The sequence below is a fragment of the Suncus etruscus genome, chromosome 5, assembly GCF_024139225.1.
Source record: "Suncus etruscus isolate mSunEtr1 chromosome 5, mSunEtr1.pri.cur, whole genome shotgun sequence".
Lineage (NCBI taxonomy): Eukaryota > Metazoa > Chordata > Mammalia > Eulipotyphla > Soricidae > Suncus > Suncus etruscus.
This window is the reverse complement of record NC_064852.1, coordinates 95,889,701-95,902,414: the sequence shown is the minus strand read 5'-3', so window position 1 is coordinate 95,902,414 and position 12,714 is coordinate 95,889,701. Positions and strand designations below refer to the sequence as shown.

The 12,714-nt window shown below is 39.8% G+C and overlaps 1 protein-coding gene across 1 annotated transcript in view; it reads left to right on the top strand.

The window, feature by feature from the left end:
- ERICH2 (glutamate rich 2) overlaps positions 1 to 12,714 on the top strand; it is a 36,599-nt gene that overhangs the window by 23,427 nt on the left and 458 nt on the right. Inside the window, exon 9 of the mRNA XM_049772877.1 lies at positions 12,179 to 12,250. Coding sequence (XP_049628834.1) covers positions 12,179 to 12,250 — 72 coding nt within the window. The remainder of the gene's footprint in view (positions 1 to 12,178; positions 12,251 to 12,714) is intronic.

Here is a 12,714-nt window from a genome sequence, read left to right as displayed (position 1 = left end):
AAATGGATCAAAAAACTCAGTCCGACTTTCTTTCTTTTTTTTTTTAATTTTTATTTTTAATTATGAGAACAAGGATGCAAAGAAAGAGGACAAGGTAAAGTTACAGTGGAAGGACAATCACCTATAACATAATTCTCAGAAGTCCCCTTGCTGATATCTTAACTTTGAAATTTCACCCAAAGAACATTAAGATAAATAAGACAGAATCCATGTACAATTACTTTGTCCCTCAAGTCCCCAGATTGTAACACATTATAATATTTCTTAACAGCACACAAGGCAATCTAAAGCCATAAAACTTACGTAACTCCTTAAACATTACAGGCATAGTATTTTCTTACATTTCCATATACATGCATATTAGCTTAAGTTAACCTCAAATTTTAAGTGAGTTTTATTTAAGGATTAGAGTCAAAGGAGCACAGTAAAAATGGTGTTAGAGTGGCAATTGTTGTTTGCATAGGCCCACCAAAATATGAGGGACATGGAAAGAAATAACCTTGGCCTAAATACAAAGAGACCCGACCCCTGAAGTTTCCTGGCACAAGACCAACTCTAGGCTCCAGGCAAGCTAGATCGTCCAATCCAATACATTGTCTGTAGTGCCAACACACTTTTATTCGACTTTCTTCTGCCTACAAGAAACGCACCTGAATAGTCAGAACAAACATAGACTCAAAATAAAAGGCTGGAGGAAAATTATTCAAGCAAACAACACCCATAAAAAAACTGGAGTGGCCATACTAATATCAGATGATGCAAACTTTATACTCAGGAAAGTTGTAAGGGACAAAGATGGACATTTTGTATTAACCAAGGGATATGTACAGCAGGAAGAAGTCACTCTCCTAAACATATATGCACTGAATGAGGGGCCAGCAAAATACTTAATAAAATTGTTGACAAATCTGAAAAATAATATCAATAACAACACAATAATGTGGGGGACCTCAACACGGCTTTGTCAACACTGGATAGGTCAACCAGACTAAAACCCAACAAGAATATAATAGACCTGAGAAGAGAAATGGAAGAAAGAGGCCTAGAATATATATATATATAGGACACTCCATCCCCAGAAACCTGGAAACACATTTTTTTCAGTGTACATGGGACATTCTCCAGGATAGACTACATGCGAGCACATAAAACATACCTCCTAAATATCAAGAGGATAGAAATTTTGCAGGCTACCTTTGGTTCTGAAATTTGACCATAAGGTTCTGAAATTATATGTGAATTCCAAAGGGACACAGAAGAAAAACTATAACACCTGGAAGTTAAACAGCCTCATACTGAATAACCAGTAGGTCCAGGATGAAATCAAAGAGGAAATAAAAACTTTCCTGGAAACAAATGATAATAAAGACACAAACTATCAGAACTTATGGGGCACAGCAAAAGCAGTACTGAGAGGAAAATTTATAGCTTTGCAAGCACACATCAGGAAGAAAGTAGGGGCCTACCTGAATAGCTTAAAGACACAGCTCATAGAATTAGAAAGTGCTCAACAAAAGAACCAAAAATAGGGAGCCAGAGGAAATAACAAAGCTGAGAGCAGAAATCAACTAAGTGAAAACCCAAAAAACAATTAAAAGATCAACAAAAGCAGAAGTTGGTTCTTCGAAAAAATAAACAAGATTGATAGACCACTGGCAAAACTAACAGAGAGAGAGAGAGAGAGAGAGAGAGAGAGAGAGAGAGAGAGAGAGAGAGAGAGAAACTTGATAACTCATATTAGGAATGAAAAAGGAGAGATCACTATTGATATGGCAGAGATTCAAAGGGTAATCAGGAACTACTTTGAGAAACTCTATGCCACTAAAAATGAGAACCTGGAAGAAATGGATAAATTCTTGGATTCTTATAGTCTTCCAAGGTTGAATGAAGAGGATATAGCATATCTAAACACCCCCATTAATATTGATAAAATTAAAACGGTAATCAAATATCTGCCCAAAAACAAAAGCCCAGGCCTAGATGGATTCACTAATGAATTCTTTCAAACTTTCCAAGAGGAATTACTACCAATCCTGGCAAGACTCTTTCATGAAATCGAAAAAATGGGAACACTTCCAAATAGCTTTTATGAAGCCAACATCCCCTTGATACCTAAACCAGACAGAGATGCAATGAAAAAAGAAAATTACAGACCAATATCACTGATGAATGCAGATGCAAAGATCCTCAACAAAATCCTGGCAAATAGGATTTAATGCCTCATGAAGAAGTTCATCCACTATGTTCAAATAGGTTTCATCCCAGGAATGCAAGGATGGTTTAACATTCAAAATTTATCAACATCCTATACAACATCAACAAGAAAAATATAAATCACATGATCATATGAATAGATGCAGAGAAAGCATTTGATAAGGTCCAACACCCATTCTTGATCAAAACTCTCAGCAAGATGGGAATGAAAGAAACCTTTCTCAATATAATTAATGCCATCTACCACAAGCCAGTGGCAAATATTATCTTCAATGGAGAAAAACTAAGAGCCTTCCCTCTAAATTCTGGCAAAAGACAAGGCTGTCCTCTCTCACCACTCCTATTCAATATAGCACTGGAAGTACATGCTATAGCAATTAGGCAAGAAAATATCAAGGGAATCCAGATAGGAAAGGAAGAAGTCAAGCTCTCACTGTTTGCAGATGGCCTAATACTCTACTTAGAAAACCCTAAAGACTCTACCAAAAAGTAGACTCATATAGCAAGATGGCAGGCTACAAAATTAATACACAAAAATCAATAGCCTTTCTATATACCAATAGTAATAAGGAAGAAATGGACATTAAGAAAACAACCCCATTCACAATAGTGCCACACAAACGCAAATATCTTGGAATCAACTTGACTAAAAATGTGAAGGACCTATACAAAGAAACTGTAAAACTCTGCTCCAAGAAATAAGAGAGGACACATGGAAATGGAAACACATACCCTGCTCATGGATTGGCAGGATTAACATCATCAAAATGGCAATACTACCGAAAGCATTGTACAGATTTAATGTAATCCCACTAAAGATACCCGTGACATTCTTCAAAGAAGTGGATCAGGCACTTTTGAAATTCATTTGGAATAATAAACACCCTAGAATAGCTAAAGCAATCATTGGGAAAAAGAATATGGGAGGAATTACTTTCTCCAACTTTAAACTGTACTACAAAGCAATAGTTATCAAAACAGCATGGTATTGGAATAAAGACAGGCCCTCAAATCAGTGGAATAGATTTGAATACTCAGAGAATGTTCCCCAGACATACAATCACCTAATTTTTGATAAAGGAGCAAGAAATTCTAAATGGAGCAAAGAAAGCCTCTTCAACAAGTGGAGTTGGCACAACTGGCTAGCCAGATAAAAAAATTGAACTTAGACCCCCCCCAGTTAACATCATGTACAAAGGTAAAATTTAAATGAATTAAAGACCTCAATATCAGACCCAAAACCATATAATATATAGAACAACATGTAGGCAAAACACTCCAGGACATTGAGATTACAGGCATATTCAAGGAGGAAACTGCACTCTCCAAGCAAATGAAAGCAGAGATTAACAGATGGGAATATATTAAGCTGAGAAGCTTCTGCACCTCAAAGGAAATAGCACCCAGGATACAAGAGCCACCCACTGAGTGGGAGAAACTATTCACCCAATACCCATCAGATAAGGGGCTAATCTCCAAAATATACAAGGCAGTGACAGAATTTTACAAGAAAAAAACATCTAATCCCATCAAAAAAAAAAATGGGGAGAAGGAATGGACAGACACTTTGACAAAGAAGAAATACAAATGGCCAAAAGACACATGAAAAAATGTTCCACATCACTAATCATCAGGGAGATGCAAATCAAAACAACTATGAGGTACCACCTCACACCCCAGAGATTGGCACACATCACAAAGAATGAGAACAAAAAGTGTTGGCAGGGATGTGGAGAGAAAAGAACTCTTATCCACTGCTGGTGGGAATGCTGTCTAGTGGAAAGTGATATGGAAATTCCTCCAAAAACTGTAATTCGAGCTCCCATACGATCCAGTTATACCACTCCTAGGAATATACCTAGGAACACAAAAATACAATACAAAAATCCCTTCCTTACACCTATATTCATTGCAGCACTATTTAGCATAGCAAGACTCTGGAAACAACCAAGATGCCCTTCAACAGACAAATGGCTAAAGAAACTGTGGTACATATACACAATGGAATATTATGCAGCTTTCAGGAGAGATGTAGTCATGAAATTTTCCTATACATGGATGTACATGGAATCTATTATGCTGAGTGAAATAAGTCAGAGAGAGAGAGAGAGAGAGAGAGAGAGAGAGAGAGAAACGCAGAATGGTCTCATCATCTATGGGTTTTAAGAAAAATTAAAGACATTCTTGCAATAATAATTTTCAGACACAAAAGAGAGAAGGACTGGAAGTTACAGCTCAACTCATAAAGCTCACCACAAACAGGGATGAGTTTAGAGAAATAACTACATTCTAAACTATCCTAATAATGAGAACGTATGAGGGTTATAGAAAGCCTGTCTAGAGTACAGGCGGGAGTTGGGTGGGGAGAAGGAAGATTTGGGACATTGGTGATGGGAATGTTGCACTGGTGATTGGTGGTGTTCTTTACATGACTGAAACTCAAACACAATCATGTATGTAATAAAGTTGTTTTAATAAAATATATAATAAAAAGAAATGAAAAACTATCAGACTTTATTTTGGGGGTGGGTGGGAGTGAGGTGGAGGTGTCATGCACAGTGGTGCCCAGGAGGCTACTCCAGGCTCTGTGTTAGGAGATCACTACTGAAAATGCTTAAGGGACCATGCTATGCCCAGACCCACAGTATATCTTGGACTCTTTTTTCTATCTTGAACAGTCCTGTTTCATCTATATATATTTATGTGAACATAAGTTACACTGTATATTATTTATATGTGATAAGTATTATATCACCTGTTATGTGTTACTGTGGGGGTGTTCTTTAATACATTCTTTAATTCTTTTTTTTTTGTGTGTGTGTGTGGTTTTTGGGTACACCTGGCAGTGCTCAGGGGTTATTCCTGGCTCCATGCTCAGAAATTGCTCCTGGCAGGCACAGGGGACCATATGGGATGCCAGGATTCGAACCAATGACCTTCTGCATGAAAGGCAAATGCCTTACCTCCATGCTATCTCTCTGGCCCCACATTCTTTAATTCTTAAAACAATTCTGTGAGGGCCAAGAGAGATCTCAAAGGACCAAGCATATATTTTGCATGTAGGAGTCTCAAATTTCAATCCCTGGCACCATATGGTCCCCTAAAAAATACCATAGAAACGCCAGAACACCACTAGATGTGGTGCATTCCTCTCTCCCCCAGTAAAAAAAAATACAGTAATTCTGTGAGCAAGGGTTTTTGTATCTTTTTTCATCACCATGGTTTACAATTTTACAGTACAGTGTATTGTAAGCTTTCATGACTATAACATTCCAGCATCACATCCACCACCACAGGTCCATTCCCCTCACCATCTCAGGTCTTCCCTTTTTCCTAAACCTCATCATCAATTCCACCATATTCCCCATGTGATATTGCCCTGAAAGAGTTTTTAATTTTGTTTTGTTTGGGGTCACACTGGGCAGTGCTTATTCTTGGCCCTGTGCTTAGACATCACTCCTGGCTATGCAGTGCTGGGAATAGAACCAGGTCAGTCATGTGCAAGCAAGAGAGATTATCAACCCTCTGTTAATAGATCAGGAAACAGATTTATCAGAGAGAACTAATTTACACTTACAGCTACTGAGTAGGTAAATTGGGATTAGATCCAAATTTGGCTTGAAACCTCTGATTTCTTCCATATCCATTTCCTCATTAATCAGCTTCTTTTTCTGGTCAAGCAGGAAGAGATTTGGGGGCTCAATCATGCTTGAAATGACTTCTATGGTTGACTGATATTCTTATTTTCTTGATGCATATCTAAGGCAATTAATTTTTATGACATATATGCCTCCCCCCAGAAATGTTTCATAAATTTATTTTCCCGTGGAAAGCCTCTGGCTCCTGGGACATTTGCTGTCCAACAGTAGGGCAGCATTTATACCTTCGTTGCTGCAGGCTTCCCACCTGGTATCTCAGGTGTTCCAGTATTCTTTCCTTTGTTCTGCATTGATTCTGTCCTGTATTGATTTTGCCCTAGGAATTTTGTCTGTTAACAAAGGCTTAAGTTTTACTTTATTTTTTGTTCTGTGGTCACACCTTGTCATGCTCAGAGCTTACTCCTGGCTCTCAGCACTCAGGAATCACTCCTGGGGATGCTTGGGGAACTATATAGGGTGATAGGATATTTGAACCCAAGTCAGCCCCTGTAATGCAAGCATCCTACCCTCTGTACTCTCTCTCTGGCCCATAGGCTAAATTTTATGTCTTCTACACAGTCATCATATGATCCTAATATTTGGCCATTTGCTTTCCTGCTGTCTCATGCAGACCTGCCTCCCCTGCTTCGTGCCATACATTTTCTGTGTACCACTGGAGACAACCTGGAAAGAGTTTGTAAATGGGACTGAAATCTGAGTCCCAGGTACATTTTTGGGTGGAAGTGGGCAGGTAGAAGGACCTCAGAGACCTATTTTATCATATGGAAAAATTGTAAATGTTAAATTTACATTATGGCCTGAAAACCAAATTGGTTCTCATCTTAATAATTCTAATGCCAATACTCCAGAAAAGATAGCTCCTCTAATGTGCCCTGTTTTTGAATGAAAGAAAATTTCCCTTCCTCTATGAGTGTGTTTGGTGTCTCTCTGTGACTTACTCTATGAGTCTTCCTTCACCTTGTCCATTTGTATCCCTTTATCACCCAAGAAATGTTTACCTCACCCCATGCATAGCTATGTAAAACAGATATACAAATCAGACATTTACTGATGATTACAGACAAAAAAAGAAATGTGAATATTTGTTTGTTTGGGGGCCACATCTACCATGCTCAGGGGTTCTTCCTGTTTCTGCACTCTGAAATTAACTCTTGGTGGTGCTCAAGGTACTATTTGGACTGCCAGGGATTTAACCTGGGTTGACCACTTCCAAGCAAGGCAAACCCCACTGAAAGAACTGTATAGGGGTCAGAGCGATGGCGTAAGTGGTAGGATGTTTGCCTTGAACATGCTAACCTAGGACGGATCGCGGTCCCACATGGTCCCCCAAGCCAGGAGCAATTTCTGAGCACATAGCCAGGAATAATCCCTGAGCGTCATCAGGTGTAAAACAAAACAAAACAAACAAAATTGGGGGGAAAAAAAGAATGATGTAAAACAATTCCCACATTCAGTTACATGGCCCATAACCAGTCTATGGTGAGAAGACAGTATGGTCTATAAGCCCGAGCAGTGTCGCAAGCAGTAGGGCGTTTGCCTTGCATGCACTAACCTAGGATGGACCACGGTTCGATTCCTCTGCGTCCCATGTGGTCTCCCAAGTCAGGAGCGATTTCTGAGCGCATAGACCAGGAGTAGCCCTTGAGTGTCACTGGGTGTGACCCAACCCCCCCACCAAAAGGAAGTAAAGTCTAGACTATTTTTCTGAAAGTGACAGACATGACACCAGATGGGCCTGCAAGGGGAGGGAAAAGAATAGTAGTCTAGGGTACATTTTGGGGATTTATATTAAGTGATTATATTTTTCTGAAGAGGGGATGGTAGCCCATGTTAGTTTAGTAAACACTTGTCTAGAGTATAATGTTTTATGCACATAAAATTAGTAGTTCTGGGGTTGGAAAGGCACTTCAGTAAAAAGGCATTATAGTTTTCCTAGGTCCAATTCCCAACACTAAAGAGCCAGAGTAAGCCCTAAGCATTGTCAAAACACAAAATGCAAAATAGTACCTTTTTTTTGGTTTTTGGTTTTTGGGTCCCACCCGGCGGGTTCAGGGATTATTCCTAGCTCTGAGCTCAGAAATCACACCTTGCAGGCACAAGGGGGACCATATGGGATGCTGGGATTAGAATCACTATCCATCTGATTGGCTGTGTGCAAGGCAAACACCCTACTGCTGAGCTCTTTCCGGCCCTCAAAACAGTGCTTTTTACTTAGTTTTCTATACTTATTTATTCTGTATTTGGGGAGATTTAGATTTTAGGAAGTATCTGGCAGTATACAGATGCTATTCTATAAAGTGAACCTAGGCAAAAAACTAAAAAAAGTCCTTCCCTCAACTTCCTATTTCCCTAACCACTTCTTTTGGTATGTAAAATCACACCTGTATTACAGGGCCTTCCTCCACAGGGTTCCTGATAATAAAGAGTCTGCTTCAGGGTGAGAGAGCTAGTCAAGAAGATGCATGGGCTAGGTAGGACAGGAAAAAAGACATGATTTTAGGAGCACAGGCCAGGGAGAGCTCAGCAAAGAAAGCAGATGGCGAGAGACTCATGGCAGAGAAAATCTGTGATGAATAAAACAAGCTGACACCAATGAATATCTTTTCTGACTGCTTTGCATTATTTCTCTGCTACTACCCTGCTTCATCCCACCAGTCCACCTGAGGAATTAGAAACACAGTGCTTGGGGCAGCCTCACCCAACACTTAGAAGTTTATATTTTATATTTTTATTCTACACTATTCTTAACATGGTGCTCAAGGGTTTCTCTCAGAAACTCAAAGAATGTGAAGTACTAAGGTTTGAACCTGGACCTTCAGCTTGCAAAGCATTTGCCCTAAACCTTTGAGTTATATACTTGACCCCCGTTGGAAGTCAGTCCCCCACCTCTTTAGGATTTGGATCCAGACTTGCCATAACTTAGGGAAACATGTGGTGCCAAGAATCAAACTGAAGAGATTGATTCAGCGTTGAATCCTAAGGGTACATCAGTGCATAGTAGACATTCTGTCTGTGAATATCCCCCAGTCAGAGACCTTAATGCTGCCCTATATGCAGCAGAGCACCCCCGGGACCTCACCTCAGTCCTTCAGCTGCAAGAAAGCATCTACTGAATGCCTTGGAAAGATCCAGCTTTTTATAGGTTCAGAGCCATTCTAGGAAAAGTAATAAAATTTACTCATTATACACCAATTGATTCATCAATATATTTAGAAATGGCTGCTAATATTATTACAGATAAGGGAAGTGATATGACATACAGAGATATTAAATATTTGCCCCCAAAGTAATCCAGGTAAGCAATTGCAGGACCAAGGTTCACCTCTGACAATCTTTCTTCGAAGTCTATGATGGGCTTTGTTAACAGACCTAAATTGAGAAATAATTTCAGGACACTAATTGTATGTGTTAGAAACTTCTCTTACAATTTTTGTTTTTATTTTCTGTGTTGTTGCAGTCTTGGGGTTTTTATATTTTGAAGTTTTCTGGAGATTTACTTAGTTGCATTGGGCCAGGGATCACTCCTGGCAGTGTCAGAAATGGTAGCTGGTGATGTGTGGGTCATGCTAAGAATCTACTTCTCAGCCTCACATGTAGCACAGGTGCTCCAAGACTTAACTGTTCGTTTTATTTTGGTTTGGTTTTGGGGAGGTCAGACCCTGTAGTGCTCAGGGCTTACTCCTTCTTCTGTACAAAGACTCACCCCTGTTGGGAATCAAGACTTTATGGGGTACCAGGGACTGAACCTTGTTATCCACATATATGACTTTAGCTTCTACTTTTTCTCCTGTCTGCCTTACTCTGTTTTCAAAACAGATGCTTTTCACCGACTCAGAAAATTAAAATTGGGGCCAGAGAGATAGCACAATGGTAAGGCTTTTGCCTTGCAAGCAGCTGATCCAGGATAGACAGTAGTTTGAATCCCATATGATCCCCTGTGACTGTCAGGAGCGATTTCTGAGTGCAGAGCCAGGAGTAACCCCTGAGCAAGGCTGAGTATGACCCCAAAAACCAAAAACCAAAAGAAAACTGAAAATTGACAACAGATTATTTTTGCTGCTTTGAAAATTCTTCCAGCAATATCCATGATAGCTAATAACAAAAATAATAAAATTCTTATTCTTTAACACAATACTAAGAAAGCATTTGTGTTGCATGTATGAGGTTGAGAGTTTGATCCCTGGGACCACCTACATTACCAGCTACCATCCCAGACACTGCCAGGGTGATCCCTAACAAGGCAAAACCAGCATGATTCCAGACACCTCAAAAAGTACAACACCTGACACCACAACATGAAATTTTCTAAATAGTATTCCTGGGAGTCTCATTTGAGATTTCCTCTCAAAATTTTAAGCTCCTGATAAATGTACCACTGAAAAGAATTTTATAGGAATAATCAACTTGGGAAACTACATTCACTGTTCTATAAGATCCATAATAGTGGGTCAGAAACACAGAACAGAGGTTTTATAAAAACAAGGGTTTTACTGCCTTTTCCTTGCATGCATTTGATCCCAGTTTGATCCCTGGCATCAAGTAGTGCCAGGAGTGACTTCTGAGCACAAAACCAGGAGTTGCCCCTGAGCACTGCTGGGTATGGTTCTATACCTATCCCCCAAAGATGCAGAATAGTTATGACCATATTAATGGTTCTGTGAAATCCTGCAATCACTTCTTATTATAAATTATATTTAGCTTTAATTAACTCATTTCCCAAATACTATATATTAACATCATAAGAGAAAAAGGTCATTTTTAAATGTTTTATGCGGGGAAGGGGTCTTCCAACCAATACTCAGGAGCTTGAGGCCCACTCACAGCAATATTCACTCATCTGGGCCAAATTATTCATGCCTTGGCCTGGCAGTGTGATTCCACTGGGATCCAGCAGTACTGAGCCCTCCAAGGATCCTCAGAGCCTAAGATGGCCATGCTGGCAGTAGAGCTATGTGGTGCTGGAGAGCAAACTCAGGCCTCCAGCATGCAAGGCACACACTGCAGTCCCTGGAGCTATCTCTGTGGCTTCAGAAAATAGTGGCTTATAGGGTTAAAAATACCCTGCTCTAGGGGCCGGAGAGATAGCATGGAGGTAAGGCGTTTGCCTTTCATGCAGGAGGTCATCGGTTTGAATCCCGGCGCCCCATATGGTCCCCCGTGCCTGCCAGGAGCAATTTCTGAGCCTGGAGCCAGGAATAACCTCTGAGCACTGCCGGGTGTGACCCAAAAACCACAAAAAAAAAAAAAAAAAAAAAAAAAAAATACCCTGCTCTAGAAAGAGTTTAGTTTCAGAAAGGACTTTGCCTGACTAATGATAAACGTATTTCCCTCCAAGTCACAAACCATAAAAAGTTGTTTTTATTAGAATCTTGAACTACTTATAAATACCTTGAGGATCCATAAAACAGCTGTGGAGCAGGCACAGTCATGCAAACCAAGACTAATGTTATGTTAGTGGATCAGAAAGAGACACTTTTGTGTCAAGATAAAAGCCATATTGGGTGAGGCCCAAGGCACCTAGATGAGCCAACTGCAGGCTTCACTTGCTGAGCAAGGCAAATAGCACATGATGTTTCAGTGCCCCCTGGGGGCCATCAGGGTATTGCTCAGGAGTCACAGCATTACATGGATGATGCCCTACCATGCAGATGTCAAGACAGGTAGGAAAATAGAAAACCAGAGAGCATGATCTAAGGAAGTAAAATCTAAAAAGTTCTGAAACAAAAGGTATATTTTTGAATGTTGGCAACTTACCAACAAGCCCCCAAAATCTATTTGAGTATCATCCAAAGAAAAGATACATCCTCACACAGAGAATCAGCTAAGAGGCATAAACAGTATTGAAACAGCAGGTCTTATAAAGAGGGTACACAGGTGACTAGAGTATGAACAGTGATAGAAATTTTCATAATAAAACATCTTTCCTATTTGAAAATCTGAGATTCATTATATATGTCTTGAGAGAGAGAGACAGAGAGAAACAGAGAGACAGAGACAGAGAGAGAGAAACAGAGAGAGAGACAGACAGAGAGAGAGAGAGAGAGAGAGAGAGAGAGAGAGAGAGAGAGAGAGAGAGAGAGAATCTAGCTCAGAACTTCATGGCTACAAGTTACCAGCTCTCAATGAACTTCATCCCTGGAAAAATAAAAAAGGTATTTCCTTTATTTTCACTTAGATACCTAAGATTCTTAGTAGTTGTATTTATCACTTTATGCATTGTCACTTAATCTGACACTATCTTTTTCTTAGGAATCTGTTGAAATGTTTTGAACATTAGTAACACATATTCTGTTATCCATTTGCAGTCCTAATGTATGAACCAGAAAATCCTGAGGTCAAGGAGTTTTTGTCAGTTATTGAAGAAATGTTACTGATGGGTAAATATCATTCTCATAGAGCTGCAAATAATCACTATGTAAAAAAAAATTATCCCAGGGGCCAGAGAGATAGCTCAGTGGTGTTTGCCTTGCAAGCAGCTGACCCAGGATCTAAGGTAGTTGGTTCAAATAGCTAGGAGCTATTTCTGAGCAGATAGCCAGGAGTAACCCCTGAGCACCACCAGGTGTGGCCCAAAATTCAAAAAAAAAAAGAAAAGAAAATGATCCCAGGACATTAGTAAAGTACATTTCCATGAACTGGGTTAATTAAAGGCTCAGTGGTTGCCTCAGAGGTTTAGTGATGCCTGGTGGTCCTCTCTGAATGCAATGGCTCCCTTTTCTTCATGGGGGAAGGATGCAAGCAAAGCAGACTTCCTGGGCACCAGGCACCTTTGGAGGAAACAACATACTAATTGCACCCACTTGTTGAAAAGGTGATCCCATTGTCTCAAGGAATGATTATT